The 27,626-nt window shown below is 44.9% G+C and overlaps 3 protein-coding genes across 3 annotated transcripts; 2 read left to right on the top strand and 1 right to left on the bottom strand.

The window, feature by feature from the left end:
- Positions 1 to 634: 634 nt before the first annotated feature.
- On the top strand, positions 635 to 5,292 carry LOC120034545 (aldehyde dehydrogenase family 3 member B1-like). The gene is made up of 9 exons (XM_038981144.1): positions 635 to 796; positions 2,844 to 2,957; positions 3,108 to 3,228; positions 3,437 to 3,522; positions 3,694 to 3,775; positions 3,954 to 4,346; positions 4,555 to 4,721; positions 4,890 to 4,989; positions 5,093 to 5,292. Exons 1-9 carry the CDS (start codon positions 635 to 637, stop codon positions 5,290 to 5,292), a joined length of 1,425 nt encoding a protein of 474 aa, XP_038837072.1.
- A 5,444-nt stretch (positions 5,293 to 10,736) lies between these two features.
- On the bottom strand, positions 10,737 to 17,681 carry LOC120034137 (ATP-dependent Clp protease proteolytic subunit, mitochondrial-like). The gene is made up of 7 exons (XM_038980580.1): positions 17,618 to 17,681; positions 16,998 to 17,099; positions 16,723 to 16,794; positions 15,889 to 15,985; positions 15,137 to 15,324; positions 14,806 to 14,911; positions 10,737 to 11,748 (listed from the first exon to the last, which is right to left on the bottom strand). The coding sequence occupies exons 1-7, from the start codon at positions 17,627 to 17,629 to the stop codon at positions 11,522 to 11,524; spliced, it is 804 nt and encodes a 267-aa protein (XP_038836508.1). The 5' UTR covers positions 17,630 to 17,681; the 3' UTR covers positions 10,737 to 11,521.
- A 5,874-nt stretch (positions 17,682 to 23,555) lies between these two features.
- Positions 23,556 to 27,274, top strand: LOC120034244 (guanine nucleotide-binding protein G(I)/G(S)/G(O) subunit gamma-5-like). Its single transcript, XM_038980733.1, has 3 exons — positions 23,556 to 23,662; positions 24,995 to 25,121; positions 25,440 to 27,274. The coding sequence occupies exons 1-2, from the start codon at positions 23,570 to 23,572 to the stop codon at positions 25,118 to 25,120; spliced, it is 219 nt and encodes a 72-aa protein (XP_038836661.1). The 5' UTR covers positions 23,556 to 23,569; the 3' UTR covers position 25,121; positions 25,440 to 27,274.
- The last annotated feature ends 352 nt before the right edge of the window (positions 27,275 to 27,626 follow it).

Below are 27,626 nucleotides of genomic sequence, written 5' to 3'. Positions count from 1 at the left end.
GCCGCGTTCATTCAAATTACCCGTAACACACAGCTGTGAGCAACCAACCGTGAATAACTTGCAAGGCCTGATTTTCACCTTTTTATAGCCCATATAACGGGCCGTTTTATTTTGTCATCTTACCTTCTTAGCCTGCCTTTTTGCATTTTCTACACTTGACCTGAGCCAGGTGGTTCTAACGATGAAACCGTGCCCTGGGTGTAGGCCTATTCATTACACCTATTTTGCAACGAAAACGAGAATTTCTATTGGACACATTTTTCTAGGTCCCTCCCGTTCCGTTCTTAAATGGTAAAAGGTTTCTGTTAAAATATAATGAATACACCCTGGATTCATCATGTGTTCTCAATGCGCAACAAACGTATCTTGACTGAAAATATAAAACAGTGCTCAAGGCTACTTCATGTGGGCGTTTTTAAAAGACCACTGAAGTTTAGTCAGACAATGGCCAAGACCAGCAGCCATTGATGTCTGGAATTTACAACTCTATATTACTATTGGCAAAGTGAATGTCCAATAGCCAGGCTCTTCTCTCATCACTGGTTATTTTGGTTGTGTGCTGTCTCAATCCTATTTTACCAGGTGATATTATCTGCTAACTCACTTTGTGTGTCTGTCTGTTGGGTGGACAGAGATGGCCAGCCAGAGCGAGGTGATTGACAGGTTGAGAGCTACGTTCAGGTCAGGCGTGACCTTTCCAGAGCAGTTCCGTATGACCCAGCTCCAGAGCCTTCTCTCCCTGGTCGAAGAAAACGAGCAGCTGATACAAGATGCTCTCCACAAGGACCTCCATAAGGTACTAGCATACACTCAGACACGCACAGACTGCTGTACACTCTGACACGCGCAGACTGCTGTACACTCGGACACGCGCAGACTGCTGTACACTCGGACACGCGCAGACTGCTGTACACTCGGACACGCGCAGACTGCTGTACACTCGGACACGCGCAGACTGCTGTACACTCGGACACGCGCAGACTGCTGTACACTCGGACACGCGCAGACTGCTGTACACTCGGACACGCGCAGACTGCTGTACACTCGGACACGCGCAGACTGCTGTACACTCGGACACGCGCAGACTGCTGTACACTCGGACACGCGCAGACTGCTGTACACTCGGACACGCGCAGACTGCTGTACACTCGGACACGCGCAGACTGCTGTACACTCGGACACGCGCAGACTGCTGTACACTCGGACACGCGCAGACTGCTGTACACTCGGACACGCGCAGACTGCTGTACACTCGGACACGCGCAGACTGCTGTACACTCGGACACGCGCAGACTGCTGTACACTCGGACACGCGCAGACTGCTGTACACTCGGACACGCGCAGACTGCTGTACACTCGGACACGCGCAGACTGCTGTACACTCGGACACGCGCAGACTGCTGTACACTCGGACACGCGCAGACTGCTGTACACTCGGACACGCGCAGACTGCTGTACACTCGGACACGCGCAGACTGCTGTACACTCGGACACGCGCAGACTGCTGTACACTCGGACACGCGCAGACTGCTGTACACTCGGACACGCGCAGACTGCTGTACACTCGGACACGCGCAGACTGCTGTACACTCGGACACGCGCAGACTGCTGTACACTCGGACACGCGCAGACTGCTGTACACTCGGACACGCGCAGACTGCTGTACACTCGGACACGCGCAGACTGCTGTACACTCGGACACGCGCAGACTGCTGTACACTCGGACACGCGCAGACTGCTGTACACTCGGACACGCGCAGACTGCTGTACACTCGGACACGCGCAGACTGCTGTACACTCGGACACGCGCAGACTGCTGTACACTCGGACACGCGCAGACTGCTGTACACTCGGACACGCGCAGACTGCTGTACACTCGGACACGCGCAGACTGCTGTACACTCGGACACGCGCAGACTGCTGTACACTCGGACACGCGCAGACTGCTGTACACTCGGACACGCGCAGACTGCTGTACACTCGGACACGCGCAGACTGCTGTACACTCGGACACGCGCAGACTGCTGTACACTCGGACACGCGCAGACTGCTGTACACTCGGACACGCGCAGACTGCTGTACACTCGGACACGCGCAGACTGCTGTACACTCGGACACGCGCAGACTGCTGTACACTCGGACACGCGCAGACTGCTGTACACTCGGACACGCGCAGACTGCTGTACACTCGGACACGCGCAGACTGCTGTACACTCGGACACGCGCAGACTGCTGTACACTCGGACACGCGCAGACTGCTGTACACTCGGACACGCGCAGACTGCTGTACACTCGGACACGCGCAGACTGCTGTACACTCGGACACGCGCAGACTGCTGTACACTCGGACACGCGCAGACTGCTGTACACTCGGACACGCGCAGACTGCTGTACACTCGGACACGCGCAGACTGCTGTACACTCGGACACGCGCAGACTGCTGTACACTCGGACACGCGCAGACTGCTGTACACTCGGACACGCGCAGACTGCTGTACACTCGGACACGCGCAGACTGCTGTACACTCGGACACGCGCAGACTGCTGTACACTCGGACACGCGCAGACTGCTGTACACTCGGACACGCGCAGACTGCTGTACACTCGGACACGCGCAGACTGCTGTACACTCGGACACGCGCAGACTGCTGTACACTCGGACACGCGCAGACTGCTGTACACTCTGCATGTCCTCTGCCTCCCTCTCTCCACCTCTCATTATTTCCTCTGTCATCGCTCTCTTTCACCTCATCCTCTTTCCCTGTCCCTTTTTCTTCACCTTAGATCTCTCGTTGTCCTGTTCCCTCTCTCCCTCAATCATTTCACCTTCTCCCCTCTCTCAGCCCAAGTTTGAGACGGTCCTGTCAGAGATTCAGATAACCCTGAATGACCTGTACTTCGCCATGGAAAACCTCAGGACCTGGATGCAGCCGGAATACAACATTGGCAAGAATCTGGTACCTATTCCATCAACATTCACTGTCAACTGTTTGACTCTACCACCTTTTACTATGTCTCAACATGTAAACACACACAATTGGAATATTTTTTTACTGACTTCTGTAATAATTGTCCAACCATATACTTTCCCCTCCATCCTGTTTTAGGCCACTAGGATGGATGACTGTTTCATACGCAGGGAACCCTTGGGGGTAGTTTTAATCATCGGGGCGTGGAACTACCCTCTCCATCTTATTCTCTTACCTTTGGTTGCTGCAATTGCTGCAGGTACACATCTATCATGCCTTTGTATACCTAGAGGCTTTGTGAATAGTAATGGATTGGATTTATAGTGTTTTTACAGTAGCTCAAAGCATTTTACATCCACCAGTAATGTATGTGTAAAGTGAATGCTGACTCTGGTAGCATTTCATTATTGATTAGGTTTGATTTTGTGACGATGACATAATATTTATTCCATGATGTCGTGAACCAGGAAACTGTGCCATTCTGAAGCCGTCAGAGATCTGTCAGGCCACCGAGCAACTCCTGGCAGAACTCATCCCCAAATACCTGTCTCAGGTAGTACACACACACCTATATGTGCTTTCATTTCCCCCTGCTTCTGTTACCTGTTGTGGATCATCAATGGAATGCAGGCCAACAGTGCCATATTTGCTCTACCTGCCCACTTATTGTTTGTTTTTATTGTTTGTTTTTAATGTTTTGAGTTTTGCCATCTGACTTTTGTAGGACTGCTATGCAGTACTATGTGGTGGAGCAGAGGACACCAAGTCATTGCTGAAGAATAAATTTGACCACATCTTCTACACAGGTAAAGCCTAACAGAGAGGACTCCTTAGACCAATAATATGTATTAGCTCAATCCCTCTTTTTAGTATGTTTTGTGCCCCTTTTATCTCACCTTTGCCATATCACCTCTATCGCACACTCTTGCATACCCTTTCCTTCTCCTCTTCCTTTCCCTTCACCCTTCCCCATCTCCTCCCCAGGTTCCCAGGTGGTGGCCCGCTCCATCCTGCTAGCGGCGGCGCCTCACCTGACCCCCGTCACCCTGGAGCTGGGTGGCAAGAGCCCCTGCTTCATCTATGGCCATATTGACATCCAGAAGGCCGCCAAGCGCCTGTGCTGGTCCAAGTTCTTCAACACTGGCCAGAGCTGTGTGGCACCCGACTACGTCCTCTGCACAGCCCAGACCCGGGATGCCCTGCTGCCCGCTCTCCGGGAGACCCTGCGGACCTTCTACGGGCCGGACCCCGGAGCGAGCCTGGACATGGGGCGCATAGTCACCCCACGCCACTGGAGACGCCTGATGGACATGCTGGAGAAGTCCAAGGGGAAGGTGGTGATCGGAGGGGAGAGCCGCGAGGAGGACAGGTATATTGGTGAGTTTGGGGGGGTACAGGAAAGGACGATGAGATGCAGGCAGTGGTGTTGAGTTTGGTTTGTATACTGCTGCCACCTTGTGGGTGTGAATGCAAGTTGAACTAGGTTGAGGTGGTAGCCTTGCTGTTAAAGTGGCTTTAATTTCAAATATGAGTAACTAATCAGGCATATAGAAGCAAATTCTTGCTGATCAAGTGGTGTTTCTAGCTCCCACAGTGCTGGTAGACGTACAGGAGTCTGATGCTCTAATGCAGGAGGAGATCTTTGGCCCCATCTTGCCCATCCTAACCATAGAGTCTCTGGAGGAGGGCATAGACTACATCAACCGCCAAGAGAAACCCCTAGCCCTCTACGTCTTCTCTGACGAGACCTCGGTAAGACCATGACCTACATTACAGCACATAGATCTATTTATGTTATAGTCACGGTGGTGTCCTCCACAGAGCTATAGTTTAAAGTTATGTAGTTCTATGGCTGCCTCTGCCTTCACTGTGGCTCCACTCTTATGGAATAAATGCACATTCCTCCCCTCTCACTGTCAGGTGGTGACCACAGTGTTGAACAACACCAGTAGTGGTGGTTTCTGCGGCAATGATGGTATAGTACACATGGCCTTGCCAGGCCTGCCCTTTGGAGGAGTAGGTAAGTGTGTGTCTGACAACGTAAATGAAGTAGTCATTATCAGAAGAAAAGCACTAGACATGGATCTGATCATGGTGCCCTGTCATCTTCCTCTACCCTCCAGGTGCCAGTGGGATGGGTAGCTACCACGGCCGCTGGGGCTTTGAGACATTCAGCCACAGGCGGGGCTGTATGAACCGGAGCTGGTTGCTGGAGAGGGTCAACGTCCTGCGCTACCCGCCCTACAGCGACTACAACCTGGGCTGGTTGCGCTGGGCCACCACCTTCAAGAAGAACAGCTGGGGAGGCTGCTCAGTCATGTGAGAGTGGCACCCGGTGCGTGCCTGACTGTACTTCCAAAGCCGATGGGCTTTTCTTAAAGGTCCAATGCAGCCGTTTTTATCTCAATGTCAAATCATTTTGGGGTAACAATTAAGTACCTTACTGTGATTGTTTTCAATTAAAATGGCCAACAAGTAACATCTTCTTAGCAAAGAGCAATTTCTCAAGCAAGAATTTAGCTAGGACTGCCTGGGAGTGGTCTGGGTGGGGAGGGGAAAACTAGCTGTTGTTGGCAGAGAGGTTTGGATCTCTTATTGGTCTATTAACTAATTTACCGCCTGGAGTTGTCACCAGGCATTCCAAGAGTCCCTTCCCACCTAAACGGGCTGAAATTTCAGGCGTTTTTTAAAAAACTGCTCTTACACTAAAAGGGTATTATAATTTTTCACAGTATTATTCCTACATCATAGTGTGGAAATGTATAAAACAAAGAAATTATTTTTTTGACTGCACTGGGCCTTTCTATTAAATAATTTGCCTAAAATGTAAAAAATACATAAGGATGTTAAAAACCAGCTTTTCTCTGTGGCCTGATTGGAAACAGTGGTTGGGTGTATACTGGTAAACAAAAAAAAGCTGACATGCCAGCTAATTCAGTGAGATGCACAAACACTTGGATATTCAAATTGGCTACCAACTCCATGTGGCTAGCACACTTGCCTTCTTTTTGGGGGGGCCTTGGCTGTGTATACATTGCCTGCCCTGTCCGCTAAGAATCCGGATCGCGTTCTGCACATGTTATTTTAAGCACACTACATAACTGCTGCTCACACTCCCCTTCCTTTATGTTTCTCTTTACTCACCCTCTTCTGAACTATGATGATGGTGCGTATCTCTGCCTTATGTTTCTGAACAGCTGAAATAAAATAAAAACTGCTGCAATTTGATCGAACATTCCCCAAAATATTTTTTGAAGGCTTTACAGCCTTATCGGTTGTAAAATATATTTTAGTTGCACAAGCAGGACTCATTAAACTATCAGCTTTTTGTGTGATGTAAACCCACCCATACTCAACTAGTGGATCGGTCGGGCTTCAATCCCTGGTATCATATAAACACACACAACATGAAAGAATGCATAGAATTGTAGAACATTTGCTTTAAAACAGCAAAAATAATATTTGCCCCATGCAAAATGTGTAGAATTGCAGGAAATTTGCTATAAAACTGCAACATTCTCAAGATAGGTGTGAACAGATTGTGGTCGCATGGGTTGTGAGGTGGGGGTTTGTTACTACATCGATAAATTACATTATCCATCCAGACCACCTCAGAAATGTGTGTGACTGGACCTTCTCAAATAGTACTTGAGTACCCCTGATTAGGCTAATCTTCATAGTTACTACCATATTGTAGTAGTACTGTGGGAGAAGTACATTAGTAAAGTTCATGAAAAAAATTATGCAACTCCCCACTTGAGTTTTGCATAGGAACACTGTGTTTTCCACACACAGGCCCTACTAATTGCTATTTTGCTTTTCAATGATCATGCAAGTACAGCATGAGTAGGCTACCTAGCGGTTCCACCTCTAGGCAGCCTAACATTGTAGGCAGCCCGATCATGTGAATCCGGACCAGTAACCTGAGTCTGACAATGGGTGAGTTCGTTCTGTGCGCTATTATCTCTTCTATCATTTGTCAACTACTGTCTAATATACTAAACAAAAATATCAACGCAACAATTTAAACGATTTTACTGATTTACAGTTCATATAAGGAAATCAGTCAATTGAAATAAATTCCTTAAACCTTAATAAATAGATTTCACCACTTGGGAGCCAGGCCCAGCCCATCAGAATGAGTTTTTCCCCACAAAAGGGCTTTATTATTGACAAATACTCTGCAGTGTATCGGCTGTCCGGTCCTGGGCTGGTTACACGTGCGGTTGTGAGGCCGGTTGGATGTGCTGCCAAATTCTCTAAAATGACGTTGGAGGCGGCTTATGGTAAATAAATTAACATTACATTTTCTGGCAACCGCTCTGGTGGACATTCCTGCAGTCAGCATGTCAATTGCACGCTCCCTCAACTTGAGACATCTTTGGCAATGTGTTGTGATTACAACTGCAAAGTTAGTGGCCTTTTGTCCCCAGCCCAAGGTGCACCTGTGTAATGATCATGCTATTTAATCAGGTTCTTGATATGCCACACCTGTTAGATGGATTATCTTGGCAAAGGAGAAATGTTCACTAACAGGGATGTAAACAAATTTGTGCACAATTTGAGAGCAATAAGCTTTTTGTGCGAAAGGAAATATTTGGGGATAATTTATTTCATGTAATGAAACATGGAACCAACACTATACATGTTGCGTTTTATATTTTTGTTATATTTGATTATCATTTTCATAGTTATGCTGCCATATCGTAGCAAGAGTTGCTGAAAGAACTAGCCAATGTTTGTATTGAGAAAATAATTGCTATTTTGACTGCCTGTATATCTTAGGTGTGTTTGATGTACTGTTACAACAGACCACAAAGTTTGTACGAACATGATAGCTGCATGTTAGCCTAACATCCCTCCTGAAAAAATAACATGAAATTGCACTTGAGGTATGGAATGCATAGTTTGAACGTGCCCACCATATCTTTAGTGTACAACACGTTTCCCCCTCCATGTCAAGGAGGAAGTAGCGGCAGCAGAGCATGTTAGCTTACTGCTTCTAAACAGCCAGCAGGCCAACTTACAAACCCCAGATTTTGAAATGGAAGTGACTGAGATAGTTGTTGTTGTATAGGCTTACTCCTTTTTGCTAACACAACCTGTGGATTGCTTGGCTTGTGCGCTGCAGTGTGCCCTCTCCATTAACTGTTTGTCACAAGTCAGTTTCAGTGGGCCTGTTTGGTTTGAGTACTTGAAAAGAAGGCTGTACTGGGATAGGGCCATTGAGTCAGCAGAAAATAGCTGTGAGAAAAGGGGAAAGAGGTGCTACCTGTGGTTCTTGTTTAACCAGGTTATTCAAGGGAGGGACACAGGCTGCGTCTTGATTGGCTTCCTTACCTTATCTCCTCCTTTACCATGAACTGGAAAACTGAAGAAAGGTGAAAGTAATGTGGTAGATACCAATGGCTTTCACCTGTCCTGTTCTTTCAAATCTTTGCAGCTGAAGGGAAGGAGGGCCACTATTGCAATCCACCCAGGGTGTGGTTTCAGTTCTGTGTGTTCACCATTGCATCACAATGGTCTAAACCTGCTTCTTCCACTCGTCTTGCTTTGACCCATCCCATCAGAATAGATGAGTGGAAGCCACTATATTGAAATGTAGCCACCGCATTTAAAAATCTGGGGAAACCAGGGTCTGGAGAGCTAAAGGGTTTTTAGCATTGTTGCACACCATTGTTTACCATGGGGTTAGTATAGTTCTTCACAGAACGGTCTTGTGTAACAATTTTACTGGGTTTTGTTAGATGCTGTGTGACATATTAGGTGGTGGATGGATGTTTTTTGATTTTATAAGTCTTGTTCAAAAGACATGAACTAATAAAACCTTACTTTACATTAATATATTTGTTGGCTTATACTTTAAGCGTCAATTGTACTGTTATTGCCCCATTCTCCCTCATCTCAGCATGTTGCTTTTCTATGCAAGTCATTGCATCATTAGTGCTTTACACAATTACTTTTTGAATGTAAGGTGACTGATAAACTTTTCAATATCATTGAGACAAAATCCCACTCTTTAAACATTTTCAAATTCCATCATGACTTGATTAACACTCATAGAAACTCTTACAAGACAGGCTTTATCTCCAAAATCCCCCAAGTCACATCATAGAATCTGAACTGACAGAGCGAGGCACTCTAGGCTTACAAGTCGCATGTACAGTTGAAGTCAGAAGTTTACACACTTTGGTTGGAGTCATTAACTTGTTTTTCAACCACTCCACAAATTCCTTGTTAACAAACTATAGTTTTGGCAAGTCAGTTAGGACATCTACTTTGTGCATGACAAGTCATTTTTCCAAAAAGTTTACAGTAAATTATAAGTGAAATAATTTGTATCACAATTCCAGTGGGTCAGAGGTTTACATACACTAAGTTGACTGTGCCTTTGAACAGCTTGGAAAATTCCAGAAAATGTCATGGCTTTAGAAGCTTCTGATAGGCTAATTGACAATTTTGAGTCAATTGGAGATGTACCTGTGGATGTATTTTAAGGCCTACCTTCAAACTCAGTGCCTCTTTGTTTGACAGCATGGGAAAATCAAAATAAATCAGCCAAGACCTCAAACAATTGTAGACTTCCACAAGTCTGGTTCATCCTTGGGAGCAATTTCCAAATGGCTGAAGGTACCACGTTCATCTGTACAAAGAATAATACGCAAGTATAAACAGCATGGGACCACGCAGCTGTCATACCACTCAGGAAGGAGATGCGTTCTGTCTCCTAGAGATGAACATACTTTGGTGCGAAAAGTGAAAATCAATCCCAGAACAACCGCAAAGGACCTTGTGAAGATGCTGGAGCAAACCAGTATAAAAGTATATCCACATAACCTGAAAGGCTGCTCAGAAAGAAAGAAGCCACTGCTCCAAAACCACCATTAAAAAAAGCCAGATTACGGTTTGCAACTGCACATGGGGACAAAGATCGTACTTTTTGGAGAAATGTCCTCGGGCCTGATGAAACAAAAATAGAACTGTTTGGCCATAATGACCATCGTTATGTTTGGAGGAAAAAGGGGGACGCTTGCAAGCTGAAGAACACCATCCCAACCGTGAAGCATGGGGGTTGCAGCATCATGTTGTGTGGGTGCTTTGCTGCAGGAGGGACTTCACAAAATTGATGGCATCATGAGGAAGGGAAAGTATGTGGATATATTGAAGCAACATCTCAAGACATCAGTCAGGAAGTTAAAGCTTGGTCGCAAATGTGTCTTCCAAATGGACAATGACCCCAAACATACTTCTAAAGTTGTGGCAAAATGGCTTAAGGACAACAAAGTCAAGGTATTGGAGTGGCCATCACAAAGCCCTGACATCAATCCTATAGAAAATGTGTGGGCAGAACTGAAGAAGCGTGTGCGAGCAAGGAGGCCTACAAACCTGACTCAGTTACACCAGCTGTCAGGAGGAATGGGCCAAAATTCACCCAACTTATTGTGGGAAGCTTGTGGAAGGCTACCCTAAATGTTTGACCCAAGTTAAACAATTTAAAGGCAATGCTACCAAATACTAATTGAGTATGTAAACTTCTGACCCACTGGGAATGTAATGAAAGAAATAAAAGCTGAAATATCACTCCACTATTATTCTGATATTTCACATTCTTAAAATAAAGTGGTGATGCTAACTGACCTAAAACAGGGAATTTTTACAAGGATTAAATGCCAGGAATTGTGAAACTGAGTTTTTAAATGTATTTGGCTATGGTCTATGTAAACTTCCGACTTCTGTATATTGCAAAGGAAAACGGCTCAGTTGATCTTATCACTGAGGCAATCAAAACACTTTACTTGTTACAGACTTGAATCAAGCGTTGATACAATTATAATCAGTTTTTACATCAGAGCCTGTATTCATAAAGCATTAAGAGTAGGAGTGCTGATCTAGAATCAGTTTTGCCTTGTCTGTCATAATGAATAAGATTGCATGGACAGGAGGAACTGATCCTAGATCAACACTCCTACTGTTAGATGCTTTATGAGTACAAGCCCAGATTGGGTGTGTGACTCAAAGAAAATGTATTTTATTCCAGTTCATGAAAATCAACATCATAATTGTGTCATGGCTTGTACAAATGGGGGTATATTGTTTCCTTCACTGTAGAGATCTGCAGTCTTTGTTTGTGGTAAATACAGTGTGCATATTATGGGGGACAGTACAAATCTGAGATTGGTCAAAAATGATCATTCTTAAATGTAAATATTCTAATACTGCTGCATTTTGCCTCCTCTCCCAGAGGTTTCTCCAGCAAAGAGGTATTCAATGCAGGTCCTCTGTTCCAAACCGGCCCCTATCCACCCAGAGCACTTGTGTAGATCAAAGGATTGGACAGGTATAAGCAATATAGTAATAGCTCCACTTTGCCCTCTGGTAGGCTACGCTGCAACTTCTCGCATATTAGTATCCACTCCAATACATTTGGATTTACAGGACATCAGCATATTGCTTGCACCTGTCCAATCCGATCTACAGAAGTGCCTATAGGTGGGTAGAAGATAGAGGATGGCTTGTGATTGGGTGTGGGACTGCTTCCTGGTAGTCTGAGGTCAGGGTTCGGGTTTGTATGAGGAGGGGGGGATGGTCCCGGGGGGGCTCTGCTCGGTGGCAGAGGTTTGGGAGGCTGGCGAGGGGCAGATGGCGGTAGGGGGCTCCTTCTGGACCAGCTCTGGGTCGTCCTGGCCCGCCTGGGGAGGATGCACCAACACTCGGTCGATGATCCCAAAGTCCTGCGCCTCAATGGGGCTCATGTAACAATCTCTCTCAATCACACCCTCTGAGAGAAAGAAAACGGAAGGGAATAATTATATGGTTACAAGTTTTGGTAAAAATGTGCGACACATTGGTGGTGGCTGAGGTGAGTTCACTCTTAAAGTGCTTTGAGTGAGGAAGGACTCAATTATCAAATCACTTAACCTTGAAATAGTGCTTGAATTTAGTTAGGAGTCACTAAGTCATATGGGACTCAGAGGCTATGGTACATTTTCCATCAGACAATATTACTTAAGACATTTTGAAGTATTTTTTATTGGAATATTAATGTTGCATATTGGGATCTGTTTGGAAATACACTTAAGTACTGGCACGTATTAGAAAAGACAAGTATAATTTCATGCATTTGAACCCAGGTCTGTGTGGTCCTACGGGTATTTGAAATAAGACTAAACGATTGAATCAAACCGTCCCGCCCCCCTGGACACCTTTTCCCCAGAGCTAAACAACCGGATCATGTTCTGCCCCCCTGGACACCTTTTCCCCAGAGCTAAACAACTGGATCATGTTCTGCCCCCCTGGACACCTTTTCCCCAGAGCTAAACAACCGGATCATGTTCTGCCCCCCTGGACACCTTTTCCCCAGAGCTAACCAACCGGATCATGTTCTGCCCCCCTGGACACCTTTTCCCCAGAGCTAAACAACCGGATCATGTTCTGCCCCCCTGGACACCTTTTCCCCAGAGCTAAACAACCGGATCATGTTCTGCCCCCCTGGACACCTTTTCCCCAGAGCTAAACAACCGGATCATGTTCTGCCCCCCTGGACACCTTTTCCCCAGAGCTAAACAACCGGATCATGTTCTGCCCCCCTGGACACCTTTTCCCCAGAGCTAAACAACCGGATCATGTTCTGCCCCCCTGGACACCTTTTCCCCAGAGCTAAACAACCGGATCATGTTCTGCCCCCCTGGACACCTTTTCCCCAGAGCTAAACAACCGGATCATGTTCTGCCCCCCTGGACACCTTTTCCCCAGAGCTAAACAACCGGATCATGTTCTGCCCCCCTGGACACCTTTTCCCCAGAGCTAAACAACCGGATCATGTTCTGCCCCCCTGGACACCTTTTCCCCAGAGCTAAACAACCGGATCATGTTCTGCCCCCCTGGACACCTTTTCCCCAGAGCTAAACAACCGGATCATGTTCTGCCCCCCTGGACACCTTTTCCCCAGAGCTAAACAACCGGATCATGTTCTGCCCCCCTGGACACCTTTTCCCCAGAGCTAAACAACCGGATCATGTTCTGCCCCCCTGGACACCTTTTCCCCAGAGCTAACCAACCGGATCATGTTCTGCCCCCCTGGACACCTTTTCCCCAGAGCTAAACAACCGGATCATGTTCTGCCCCCCTGGACACCTTTTCCCCAGAGCTAAACAACCGGATCATGTTCTGCCCCCCTGGACACCTTTTCCCCAGAGCTAAACAACCGGATCATGTTCTGCCCCCCTGGACACCTTTTCCCCAGAGCTAAACAACCGGATCATGTTCTGCCCCCCTGGACACCTTTTCCCCAGAGCTAAACAACCGGATCATGTTCTGCCCCCCTGGACACCTTTTCCCCAGAGCTAAACAACCGGATCATGTTCTGCCCCCCTGGACACCTTTTCCCCAGAGCTAAACAACCGGATCATGTTCTGCCCCCCTGGACACCTTTTCCCCAGAGCTAAACAACCGGATCATGTTCTGCCCCCCTGGACACCTTTTCCCCAGAGCTAACCAACCGGATCATGTTCTGCCCCCCTGGACACCTTTTCCCCAGAGCTAAACAACCGGATCATGTTCTGCGCATGTTGTGTTAGTCTCTGCCTCATCTTTATGAGCAGCTGAAATAAAAACCCTGCAGAGACTTAAACAAACACCCCCCCCCAAACAGTATATATATATATATTGTTGGCTAATTTAGGATGTAGGCTATAACTTTCTCTGTCTGTTGTAACTAAGGATATTGAAATGGTACAAACATAAGCACATTGTACCGGTACAATGTATATAGCCTCGCTATTGTTATTTCACTGCTGCTGTTTATTTTTTAATTTTTTTAAATGTACTTAACTTCTTAAAGCATTGTTGGTTAAGAAGAAAAAGTGTTACGGTTGTATTTGGCGCATGTGACAAACAATTTGATTTTGAAGCAGGACGCAGTCTACACATTGCATTGTGGGGCAAAACAACGTTAGCTTCTCAATGAGCATGCAACGCCGCACGATTTGATACAGCACGTGATTGAAATTAGCCAGAGTTGCCTGTTCCACCTCTGTGCAGCTGAAGGTTCTGCACATGTAGACAGTAAACAGAGTTGCCTGTTCCACCTCTGTGCAGCTGAAAGTTCTGCATACGTAGACAGTAAACAGAGTTGCCTGTTCCACCTCTGTGCAGCTGAAAGTTCTGCACATGTAGACAGTAAACAGAGTTGCCTGTTCCACCTCTGTGCAGCTGAAAGTTCTGCACATGTAGACAGTAAACAGAGTTGCCTGTTCCACCTCTGTGCAGCTGAAAGTTCTGCACATGTAGACAGTAAACAGAGTTGCCTGTTCCACCTCTGTGCAGCTGAAAGTTCTGCACATGTAGACAGTAAACAGAGTTGCCTGTTCCACCTCTGTACAGCTGAAGGTTCTGCACATGTAGACAGTAAACAGAGTTGCCTGTTCCACCTCTGTGCAGCTGAAGGTTCTGCACATGTAGACAGTAAACAGAGTTTGACAATGGGCTTGTTTTTAAAGTAGAGAATCTCACATATTCCCAGAAGGTTCGGTTGTTTAGCTATTGAAAAGAGGCGTCCAGAGAATTCGGCCACGCAGCCACTCCGTTGATATAAGTATTTGAAATTTGTTTTGGCTATTTATAGGAAGTCATAAGAAAATACTTTCAAATACTTCAAATAGAAGTAGCTGATTTGGCCACATTATTTGAAAATACACAAAAGTATATTAATAACGAATAAATAATGACGCATGTATTTGAACCCAGGTCTGTCTTCATTGTTTGAACTTTTGTATGCTTACTCAAGGCTTTTCCCTCTGAGCCAGACTCTACTGAACTGGATGCCTTAGCTACTTACCTATATGTGTCAACAGCTGGCCAGTGTGTTTAGCATAGAGTTGATTGATCTGTTTCTTTAGTTTCATGATCTCCTCAGCCTGAATGGCGATGTCTGTAGCCTGACCCTAATAACACACAGGAGAGAGAAGACATGTTATGTAAAGGCAACTGAGGTGAGGTGTCAAAATACTTAACTCATATTTACATGCCCAATAGCCTATAGACAATCACAGGTCTGGCTTTTGATGGCAACACAAGCTAAAAGAACCAACAGTTGTACCAGGTTCTCTACCCCCACCAGCTCCTATTCCTGCTGCCTCCCTGGTCCCATTACCCCTTTCCATCCTTACCCTGGCTCCTCCGGAGGGCTGGTGCACCATGATGCGAGCGTTGGGCAGGGAGTGCCTCATGCCGGCCGTGCCCGAAGCCAGGAGAAGACTGCCCATGCTGGCCGCCTGGCCCACACACCACGTGGAGATTGGGTTGAGGATGTACTGCATGGTGTCGTAGATGGCTAGGCCTGCCGTCACAACACCGCCTGGGGGGGAAAAAGAGGATAGGAGAGGAACATCATGGTGAACCAGGATTAATGGTTTGTTGGATTTAGTTCATCAATGTTCTTCTCCCAGACTTTTCTATCTCTCCTTAAAGCTGGAATCCATAGTGGTGAAACTGCCATTTCCATTTGCGATATTACAACAAAGACGTTACTTCAAACAAACACTTTTTTCCATCTGACATCATTGCACGCACGATAGAACCAAGTATGTACGATTTTTATTTTTTTAACCACAATGCTGGATGCTCATTTCCTCAAAACAATAACAAATGCGCCTGGGGCTGTTGTGCCTATCATGGGTCTCAGCTTTAACGTTAACCTAATGAAGTTAATTTGAAGTCAAGGTAAAAAATACTTTGACTGCACCCTTTATCTCCTATTACTGTCATCTGATCCATCTGTCACTTGTGTTCTCTCCATCTCTTTCCCCTCCAAGAAACGTGCTTTTTAATCAAGTAACCATCCCTATTTCGCCAACCATCCCCTGCCACCACCATCTGTTCTTCCACCATTTTTGTGGGAGGTCCCCCTCTATTCTCTTACCAGGACTGTTGATGTACATGTGAATGGGTTTGTTGTTGCTCTCTGACTGCAGAAAGAGTAGTTGAGCAATAACCAGACTGGCCACAGAGTCATCAATCTGAAAAAAGGCAGGGGGAGAGGAGAGAGATTAACAAATGAATCTTAACTGCAACAGCAGACTCAGAAAACCAGATGTTTTAATCGGTGTGGACTTACTTCCATTATGACCTTGCGCCGATAAGCAGAGTAAGTTCTATATATTTTATTTATTTTTTTACCTTTTATTTAACTAGGCAAGTCTTAAGAACAAGTTCTCATTTACAATGACGGCCTAGGAACAATGGGTTAACTGCCTTGTTCAGGGGTAGAACAACAGATTTTTACCTTGTCAGCTCGGGGATTCGATCTAGCAACCTTTACTGCCATAATCAGTTTCATATCGAATTATTAGTGTGCATGTAAACATACCCAATGTCTCCTTGTGTAGGTTTTGAATCCCAAACTATTACACACACAGACTTAACAGGCCTATTACAGACTTACTGGCCCTATTACAGAGAGTGACACACAGATTATCTGTGTAATGGGGCTGGTAAGCCTATCTGTGTGTCACTGTCTGTAATAGGGCCAGTAAGTCTATTTGTGTGTCACTGTCTGTGTAATGTGGCCGGTAAGCCTGTGACACACAGCGAGACTTACTGGCCCCATTACACCGACAGTGACTCACAGCAAGAATTACCGGCCACATTAGACAATGACACACAACTAGACTTACCGGCCCTATTACACAAACGGTGACACACAGCTAGAATTACCGGCCCCATTACACAGACAGTGATACACAGTGAGACTTACCGGCCCCATTACACAGATGATCCTCTCCCTCAGAAGACGAGAGTAGATGTCATACGCCCGCTCTCCTCGACCCTGAGAATGAAGAGAAAGACAAGGAAAAAGAATGAGGGAAAGAAAGAGGAAGATCTTTGAACATTGGAAAGCAGCTAGACTAGCTAGGACCAGGAACTGACAGGTGAAAACTACTAACTAAACCGTTCCAAACCAAGAGTGAATCAAGTTGCATAGAAATGTTGCAGTCCTAAATAGAACTCTGTTGGGGTTCCAATTCTTACCGTCTGCTCCACAACAATAGGTATGAGAGGACTCCTCCATTGAGCACTGTGGTGAATGGTCCTGCATGACTTTAAAGCTGTCACTCCACATTGTAACACCCTCTAAGAGAAGGGGATAGAGAGAAAGAGTTAACATTTGTCTCTAAGATCTTAACCTAAGTGTTGGGCAGGTTATTTAAATAATTATGTATAAGTTACATTCAGAGATAGCATGGTTATTTTTTTCCACTCTGGCCCCTTGAAGTGTGTTCAAGACAAAGCTTTCAAATGTATTATGATCTTACATCAACTCTGAACATTACACACACTAGAAAATGCTACTGTTACTCGTGATTTCACATTAACAGTTATGGAAATGTTGACAGTGGTTTTCCTTTAAAATAAATAGTCATTCAATTTAGCGAGATGGGAATGAGTTTTGGTCAAGTTACACAAGTGTGGCTAGCCAGCTAGCTCACTGGCTATTTAATCGTCGCAGGTGCATGATGCATACTATTCATCTGAGTCGAGAATGCACCGCTGAGACAGCGAATTAACATTTTCACATTGTAATCTATATAGTTTACAACACAAACGATGCATTTCCAAAATATGTTTCACTCTTTATCTCTAATACTTACTCGTATAAGCATTGTGATGTCTTGTAATGTACAATCCCCTCTGTTTGACCCCAATTTAACCGGAAACAATTCTAATTTGAGCGTCGAACTGTTCCTGAAGTCGCTGAGCAATATTTCTCTGTCATGTGACGAGTTTGTGTTTACAGCCTCGAATATGTGGGCGCTAGATGGCAATGGTGCACAAGAAAAAGCCACTAACATAATACTACAGTATTGCTTATCGTTGCCTTGATAATTTTCAGATACCAACAATTTTTTAAATACAAAAGCCTACTTGTTATATAAATAAATATACTATTGAATAATAATGTGATGAATAAAGCTTAAAATGAAATGTGATTAATGTAGTATCTGGGATCTACATCTGTTTATATTAGTTACTATGCTGTTACTAAGCAGTGATGTGTTACGACAGTGTACGTTACTACACCTAATAGGAAATGCACATGCGCACGAGTGTGCCCGGGAAACTGTAGAGCAGGAGAGGTTTTGACTAAACGAAAACTAACTGTACTCCGTCTCCTGCCTTGTTATTTCTCCACAACACAAATATTACAGTGGCGACGAGGTGATTAAACTTCTTTAACGGACATTGCTTGAAGGGAAGAATGTTGCGTGAGTAATGAAACTCAAAATAATTACGTAATTCGTCAGTTATTTTTTTTATTTTCTTTCGCCAGTAAAAAAAGGCTAAGCACTGCTAGCAGGTACAGTGTTCAGGAGCTGCCAAGTAGCAAGACTATTGGAGTCCAGAATAGCGACACTGCCCTCTGGTGGTTAAATAAAATAAAAATAAAAACTGTCATTGAACCCATTGATATTAGGCGATCTCAGTGGAGAAATATTGTCAAGAAAAAAAAAAAAGGAAGAAGGAACGTAACACGGTGTGTACATTATTACAAATGAGTGCAGTGAACGAAGTAATTGCAGAAACTTCTGAAGTGAAGAATTAGAAGACAATTAAGGAATACAAGGAATAAGGAAACTGAACAATTAACTGTGAAAATGGCAACCATTGGTCGAGTACCAGAGTTTGAGGCTACAAAAGAGGATTTTGATTCCTATTTGGAGCGTTTTGAGCGTTGGCTGGCTGCAAATGAAATCAAAGATGAAAAGAAAGCAGACGTATTTCTCAGTGTTTTGGGTCCAACTGAGTATGGATTGCTGAAAGGTCTCATTGAACCAATAAAAGCAGTGGAGTTGACCTATGCAGAACTGACTGATACTCTTTCAAGGCATTTCAAGCCTAAGCCAATTCTCATTGCAGAACGTTTCAGATTTTACCAACGTCACCAGAGTCAAGGGGAAACCGTGGCTGACTACATCCTTGCTTTGAAAAGGCTGGCAAGTACATGTGAGTTTGCACAATTTCTTGATGATGCTCTTCGAGACAAGTTTGTATGTGGTCTCACAGGTGAAGCATATCACAGAAGGCTTCTGTCAGAGAAGGACCTGACTTTTCGGAAAGCCTGTGATATCGCACTTGGACTCGAGCTTGCCCACAGGGATACTATTGAGCTATCGGGATATGCAGAACGTCAGAAAGGTGTTCACAAGGTCAGTGATGCACGTGGTGAAAAAGGCTCACAAAAGTCACACTTTTCTCAGTCCTGTCCTCAAGGTTACACAAGAACAAAGCAGCCCACATCTCAAAGGTCTAAGCCAAGTTGCTACAGATGTGGGGGAGATAATCATCAGCACAGTGAATGTCGATTCCAAAATGTAAAGTGCCACAATTGTGGAAAGGTTGGACATTTACAGAAAGTGTGTAAAGCCTCAAAACGCACAGCAAGAGCGCACAAAGTACTGTCCACAGTGTACACAGCTCAACAACAAAAAGATGGAATCTATCTCAACATGGAGTTAGCGGGAAAACCGGTAAAAATGCAGCTGGACACCGGAGCGTCTGTATCTCTGGTTCCAGAGAGACTCTACAAAGAAAAACTGAAAGAGTGCCCTTTTCAGCCAGCGTCCATCCGCCTTTCTTCATACACTGGTGACACTATTCCTGTGTTAGGGCAGATCCAGGTACCAGTCCGGTATGAGGGGAAGGAGTGGACGCTACCGCTTGTCATTGTTAAAGGAGAAAAATCAGCCTTGCTAGGCAGAAACTGGCTACAAAAGATCAAGTTGAACTGGGGAGAAATCTTCAGTCTGAGAAAGGACAAACCAGTGAGTCAAGCTACACTCACTAACATGCTGGAGAAGCACAAAGAACTTTTCAAAGATGGCTACGGCGAAATACAAGACTTCACAGCAAAAGTCAGAGTGCAAGAAGGAACCAAGCCTATCTTTCACAAACCACGTCCAGTTCCCTATGCTCTTAAGGAAGCAGTAGAGAAGGAACTGGACCGCCTACAGAAGAATAACATAATCACGAAAGTAGCGAGGAGCGACTGGGCCGCTCCGATTGTTGTAGTCCCAAAGAAAGACAAGACCGTCAGAATGTGTGGTGACTACAAGGTCACAGTAAATCGCTGCATACTACCAGAGGAATATCCACTACCAAACGCTGAAGATCTGTTTGCCACTCTAGCTGGTGGGAAGGTTTTCAGTAAGCTGGACCTGGCATTCGCTTATCAGCAACTGAAGCTGGATCCGGAGTCAGAACAGTATCTGACCATCAATACACACAAGGGGCTATTCAGATTCAATCGCTTGGCCTATGGAATCTCGACAGCTCCAGCGATATTCCAACACACAATGGATCAGATCTTGGACGGTATAGACAACGTTGTGTGCTTCATGGACGACATCCTCGTGTCAGCACCAACCATTGGAGAGCACCTTGTAGTGCTGGACAAAGTGATGTCAAGACTGGAGAAATACGGAGTGAGAATGAAACGCAGCAAGTGTGAGTTCCTCCAGGACTCAGTGGAGTATCTCGGATACAAGATTGATGCACAAGGCCTGCACCCAACCAACAGCAAGGTGGAAGCAATCGTACACGCACCAGCACCCACAAATATCTCAGAGCTGAGGTCATTTTTGGGGCTCCTGAACTATTACGGAAAGTTTGTGGCAAACTTGTCCACATTGTTGCATCCGCTTCACCAACTGCTGCAGGCCGATACAAAGTGGAATTGGTCCCCACAATGCGAAGAAGCATTCAAGACTTGCAAACAGCGTCTGCTAAAGAGCAAGTGGCTTGCCCACTACAACACAGAGATGAAGCTGAGACTCGCGTGTGATGCATCTCCATACGGAGTAGGAGCCGTCATCTCACATGTTCTATCGTCAGGTGAAGAACACCCTATTGCATTTGCATCACGGACTCTGTCACCAAGTGAGAGAAATTATGCTCAAATTGAGAAGGAAGCCCTGAGCATAATATTCGGAGTGAAGAAGTTTCACAAATACCTGTACGGAAGGAAGTTCCAACTGCTGACAGATCACAAGCCTCTGTTGGCCATCCTTGGACCAAAATCAGCTATACCAACCCTTGCTGCACTTCGAATGCAACGTTGGGCTCTGATATTGTTAGCCTACGACTACGAGATTGAGTACAGACGATCCAGTGATCACGCAAATGCAGATGCACTATCAAGACTACCATGCAATAGTGACTCCGACAGTGAAGATGATAGAGCAGTCTTCCAGATCTCTCTCATTGACGAACTGCCCATATCTGCTTCAGACATAGCAGAGGAAACAAGGAAAGATCCAGTGCTTTCCAAAGTCTTGGACTTAACATTAGGAGGTTGGCCAAACTTCGTAAATGACGATAACCTTCGTCCATTCATCGACAAGAAAGACCAGTTGTCCACTGATCAAGGATGTGTTCTGTGGGGATCAAGGGTGGTGGTACCTCAAAAATTCCAGAGGAGACTGCTATCTGACCTGCATGAGGGACATCCAGGGATCACTCGAATGAAAGCACTCGCTCGCAGTTATCTGTGGTGGCCTGGACTGGATCAGGACATTCAACAGCATGTAGGCCACTGCTCACCTTGTGAAGCTGTTCGCAACAAGCCTGCTGCTGCACCTCTTCATCCATGGTCCTGGGCTGCGACACCTTGGGAACGCATCCATGTGGATTACGCCGAGATTGACAAGCAACATTTCCTTGTTGTCGTCGATGTCCATTCCAAGTGGATGGAAGTGTTCCCTACTCAACTGACCACAGCTGAGAAGACCATCAATCTTCTCAGACACCTGTTCGCATCCTTTGGACTAGTCAAGGAGCTCGTATCGGACAATGGCCCTCCTTTCACGTCAAACGATTTTGAAATGTTTCTCAAGAACAATGGGGTAAGGCACATCCGGTCACCACCTTACCATCCGGCATCAAACGGAGCAGCGGAAAGATCCGTGCAAACCTTTAAGAAGGCCTGGACTAAACTCGAGGTTCAGTCTGTGCCCACCCACCTAAGGCTTCCCCGGTTCCTGTTTACTTACCGCAACACACCACACACAGTAACGGAATGTACACCAGCTGAACTGTTTCTGAGACGCCAACCACGTACCCGCCTGACATTGTTGAAACCAGACTTGTCAAGCACTGTGGCAAAGCACCAGCTACAGCAGAAGAAAGCTCATGACAGACACTCAAAGACTGTCAGAGGATTCAAAGAGGGAGAGAGGGTGATGGTACGTGATTTCAGACACCCCAAGAGCCTGTGGAACTCAGGTGTGATCTTGCAACGCAAAGGACCTTTGACTTACCAAGTCCAAATTGGTCATCGCCAGGTCAACGTTCATGTGGATCATCTGCTACGGTCCAACGCCCCAGCAGAGACACGCCGAGAGAACAATAACGACCCCCAGGACTATTCTCCTGACTGTGGACGTACGGGAGAGACAGAGCCTGACCTTCCACCCGAACCTGGCCCACTACCGGAAGCCCAGGAGGAGCGGAGATATCCTATTCGACAGCGAAAGGCACCTCAAAAGCTTGACCTATGAGTTGAGCTGTTTAAGGTAACAGACAGTAAAACAAACAAACACTTTAAGATGTCCTAGATAAAAGGAAAGAAAAAGGACATTACCTGGGTTAGTTATTAGGACACAAACTCCATCTTCGGGGCAGAATAATCCCCTGGATTTGTGCTGGGCTCTGAAAAGTCTGCTTCAACCCAGTAGTTGAAAAATGTTAAGAATGCATTGTTCAGATATTGCATTAGTAGTTCCCTAATATATTTACCTTGTTCTCTGGGAGTTAAACACTATGGGGGAGGAGTGTAGTATCTGGGATCTACATCTGTTTATATTAGTTACTATGCTGTTACTAAGCAGTGATGTGTTACGACAGTGTACGTTACTACACCTAATAGGAAATGCACATGCGCACGAGTGTGCCCGGGAAACTGTAGAGCAGGAGAGGTTTTGACTAAACGAAAACTAACTGTACTCCGTCTCCTGCCTTGTTATTTCTCCACAACACAAATATTACAATTAAAAGACAGACATGTGTGTTGAAGAGCCAAAACTCGTGACATTGTAGATGGGGTCTCTATAAATAAACATTTTAAAAAAGGAGCACATGACGAGACTGTATTTCGCTAATGATATCCTCGTGGTTCTGGGGTTGTTTAGAAAAAGTATCTTTATATAATAGAGAGCCAAGACCATTCTAATAAAATACTTTCCTTTGATTTACTTCACCATAGCCTACTGTAGGCCTAGAAACCATTGTATTATTGGCGACACAATATAAAACCCAAAGGAACATTTCATTTTCCGAAAATAGCCCATTCATTTGTTTAACTGACTGATCTATTATTATTATTATGTTGTTGTTTTTCTTACATGTACACATAAGTGCCTCTCTTTACTGATAACAATCTTTAATTATGGGCAATTCTGAAAGCAGTGGGGAGAACATTGCGCAAAAAAGCGGTGCGTTTTTTCAGAGGGGGGAGCACTTGAGTCGCAGCAGCCTCATCAGAAAATCTCGTTCTTTTAAGTGATAGCCGGACACTTTCACTTGGCGGTTGAACAGACCTCGCAGACATGTCGAATAACAGCGCAAACAGCAGCAACTTGGTTATCGCTCAGAAGGTGGTAAAACAACTTCGGCTAGAGGCGAGTGTTCGCAGGATCAAGGTAAAGAAATTACATTCAGAAAGACTGATCAAAAACTGTTCTGCATTGGGTGTGACTGGCTGACTTGTCAACATGGCCCTTTGGTAACTATTGAAAAGCTATATATTATGTAAAGTTTGACTATTTTATGAGAAGCATCGCGTTATTTTGTTACTTCCAGGCCATTTGTTACAAAATGCTGTTCCATTGGAACCATGCCATCTGTTTGCAACTAACTGCAGCGCTGTCCAGTAGACTAAAGGAGTAGCCTGTAAATTGACGTGCTCAATCGAGCGCCGCCTTTCACCTGTCATGTTACCGAAAGGAAAACGTAAGATTATAATGCGGTTCTAGTTTTGCTGTATGCATAGGTGTTATGGCAAGTCTAGGCTACTCCTCAGCTCTCCACTTAGTTTAACGCCGTTTTGAATGGATGTATTTATGATATATTTAGAAGTTAACGATTTGCTGTTAATTATGCTCTAAGTTAATCATGTGAAATATGAAGATTTCCTGCTGTAGGCTGTGTTGTCCGGAGAAAATAAACAGCTCGTAGGCTAGTTTCCGCGAATGGTGCAGCACAGTGGTGGCCTTTGTTGATTGTGGCTGTGACAGTAGTGCGATTGTTGGCCAAATTACTCCTTTTAGAGGAGAAAGCCAGATTAGTCCGCAGACCTTAAACCACCCTGGAGCACTCAGGCATGCTGTGCTTTGAAGGGCATATGAGAATGCAGGAAAAATATAGGCTTTTATCTATAGCCTATGAAATACGTTTATACCATATTATCAACTAACTAGATAAATAATAAACTCAATGCATAGCTCATTTGTGACTTGGTCCTAAAGTGCCATCTTGTGTTAATGGGGACAATGTTATGACAACTGTTATGACAACTATTATAGACTTCACCCATGAAACAACCCTCTAGTAAAGTACCAGATCATTATGCTATTGCTGAGTCAAGTCCTAGGTAGGGATTTTAGGAAAATAGCTGATCATTGCTCAGTTTCTCTCGCAGTGTGAGCTTGGAGCATATTACTGTAGGTTCATTAAACTGAGTATCAGTAGGAGTATTGTGGCAGAGTGAAAGTGTTGGCCCCTCTATTTATTGATGCGTGGACCAGGTCTCTCTTGAAAAGCTGAGTTAAAACAAGTAGAAGTTAAGTAGAGCAGGATTGAGCTCAATTTACTTGGAACTTCTTTATAGAAAACGCTGTCACTGTCAATGATGACTCATTCTCATGAATGCCTATGACATTGATATGTCATCTTTACAGCAGTCTTATGTAGCCTTTATGACACAGAATTAAAGTATAATGGAACTGACAGTGTCTCTCTGTTTCCACTCTCAGGTGTCCCAGGCAGCAGCGGACCTGAAGACCTTCTGCCTGCAGAACGCCCATAAAGACCCTCTCCTCATGGGGGTGCCCTCCAGCGACAACCCCTTCAGACCCCCCAAGTCCTGCGCCCTCTTCTGAGGTGAGATGACAGTCTGATGTGGTAGAGTAGGCTTCAACTAACTCCCTCTCTATCTCTCTCTTTTCTCTCTTCTGTCTCTTTCTCTCACACACACACACGTGCATGGACACACACACACACTCTCTCTGTCTCTTTCTGTCCTGCTTTCTTTCTCTACCTTCCCTCTACCTGTTCCCCACTCTCCTTTTCTCTCTCTGTTTGCTAACCTTTGACCCTTCTGGCTTTGATTGTTACAAAGAGAACGTAACCAACAGCAGCAATATCTCATCTAACTGCTGTGCCAGTGATCTGATCGGACTCTATGCTTTCTCACTGCAGGCGATGGTGATGATGGAGGCTCGTAAAACACGTCTGAACATTCCCCAAGGATGCCTTTTAATTCCAAGCCCCTTGGCGTCTCCTACACCCTTCCCCACCACGTCCAGTCACTGAAGACATCAAGGCCAGAACACAATCACAAGCATTAACCCTATGCTGAGTGAGTTTTGACATGTGTTCTGTTCTGGATTTCTACAGCTCAATAAGGATAACATTTGCAGTCCTTTGTGTGTTGAGATCATTAGAATGAAAGCACTCCTCAAAGTATAAATATGTCAGTCTCAACCCCAACTCTCCCTGTAGTCTCTACCTTTTGTTACTTTTCTTTTACTCAAAGTGAAATTGAACTGTATTAGGTTTTACACATTGTTGTTGGTGAGTCTTTAAAAGTGGTTGACCCAGTGCCATTACATGAGTATAGCCTACCGTATCATTGTTGTGAAGCTATGTTCAACAGACTACAAGATATTACACCCGAGTTTGATCTCAGAGCTTGTTTTTCAAAATGGTGCTCAGTTGGTTGCAAACACAATGCAAGGTTCCACACAAACTCGCCTTAACACTGTCACTGTGATTTTTGTCAGGTGAAATTGTGAAGCATTTCGATAAGTGTAATTTATGATTCTCTGCTAAAAGTGTGGTGACTCCATGAGCCTCTCAAGAGAATTGAGTCTTTTGACAGAAATTTTGCGCGCATTCTCATGTGTTAAACACTCGACTACACTGTTAAGATCCTCAGTTGACAGTTAAACCACTGTGATGCAAAATTTTATTCAAAAGAAAATGGTGTTACTGTCTTGAAAAGAGTGACTCAGAGAGGATGTTAGAGGTTTCTTATGGGTGTTGGCATATAGAGATCTCAAACTCAGGTCATGCAAAATATCTGTTTCAATCCTGGTTTTGTGGTGTTGCTCAGTCAACATCAGAATAATGATATGAAGGATCATGACAAGAATATTAGGATTACTGTACTGACACTAAAGATAAGTATAATTGCTCTGTATCATCATTATAAATAAGCCTGATCTCAGGACACTCAGTGGAAAGAGACTGCTACTCCATTGGTGCATCTAAGTTAAAGTAAGGACACATTCTAAATGGTTTAAAGTCATTTTTAGGGTTCCCCACCCCTTTTACTCTTTGCGTACTGCTTCAAACTAATGTGCCTTAGTATGTGCCAAACTTCTGGTAATTTAAATGCCTCGATTTTAACACGAGACCTGTTGAGGCCTAAATCTGCATTTACTTTCCCACTTGATTAATCAGAAACACTTAAAGAGGACCTGAAGGAGTTGAAAAACAACTCCAGAGAATGAGTAATGTTTAGGAACCATACTGTGTCCTTATTACAACATGAAGTGTTGCTAAAAACTGGAGAACAGCCCTTCAACATGTTCCAATACCCAGAAACATGTCTTCAATAATGTCCTCTGACTTGACCACTGATGGTTGAAAGGACTAGGCCTACATAGATTTTCACAGTACTATTAGTCTTGCCTACCAAGTCCTTTCAAATCAGTGGCCATGCAGGAAAGGAGATGGAGGAATGCAAGCTCTTTTCACTATGGTGACTGAGCTTTGAATTCCTCTGACGTTATAATAAAGTGAAGAGAGAACTTTTGAGGACTACAGTGTCCATAATGCATGGGGAAAGCAGAGCACCTCATTTTACAAATATTAGTCACTGAAATGCTCTGGTGGAAGGATTCATACATGTGGAAAACACTGTCATCCTCTTGTGCCTTAACGTTTTTTTGTGTGTGTATTTGTCTTAGAATGGTACCGTGACATGTATTGACTGAATCATTTAATAAAATGTATAATTTCACCTTCAACATCTCCTTGAGTCTCATGTTTTATCAAGGAGTTTGTTAAGAGTGGCCCCCTTAAGCTGACTGGCCAGAACACACAAGAGTATCAGGGGTAGGCAACTCCTGTCCTGCAGGGACCTGAGTGTCTGCTACTTTTCTCTTTCGCCTGGCACTTAATTAATCCACTGATGCCATACCTGGTTTATAAATCAGATGCTGATTTGGAGAGAACAAAAGACAGCAGATATGCACTCAGGCCCCCGTGGACCAGACTTGCTCATCCCTGTCACATAGAATGCTGCTCAAGAAATACCAGTGCATATTTGCCAATAGTCTGCCAGATAAACTGTATTTAGCCACTGCCCAAAGTTGTAGG

This window comes from Salvelinus namaycush, chromosome 41 (assembly GCF_016432855.1).
Source record: "Salvelinus namaycush isolate Seneca chromosome 41, SaNama_1.0, whole genome shotgun sequence".
In the NCBI taxonomy this organism is placed as follows: Eukaryota; Metazoa; Chordata; class Actinopteri; order Salmoniformes; family Salmonidae; genus Salvelinus; species Salvelinus namaycush.
Note: the sequence above shows the minus strand (reverse complement) of the source record. Positions and strands in the feature narration are given on the sequence as shown.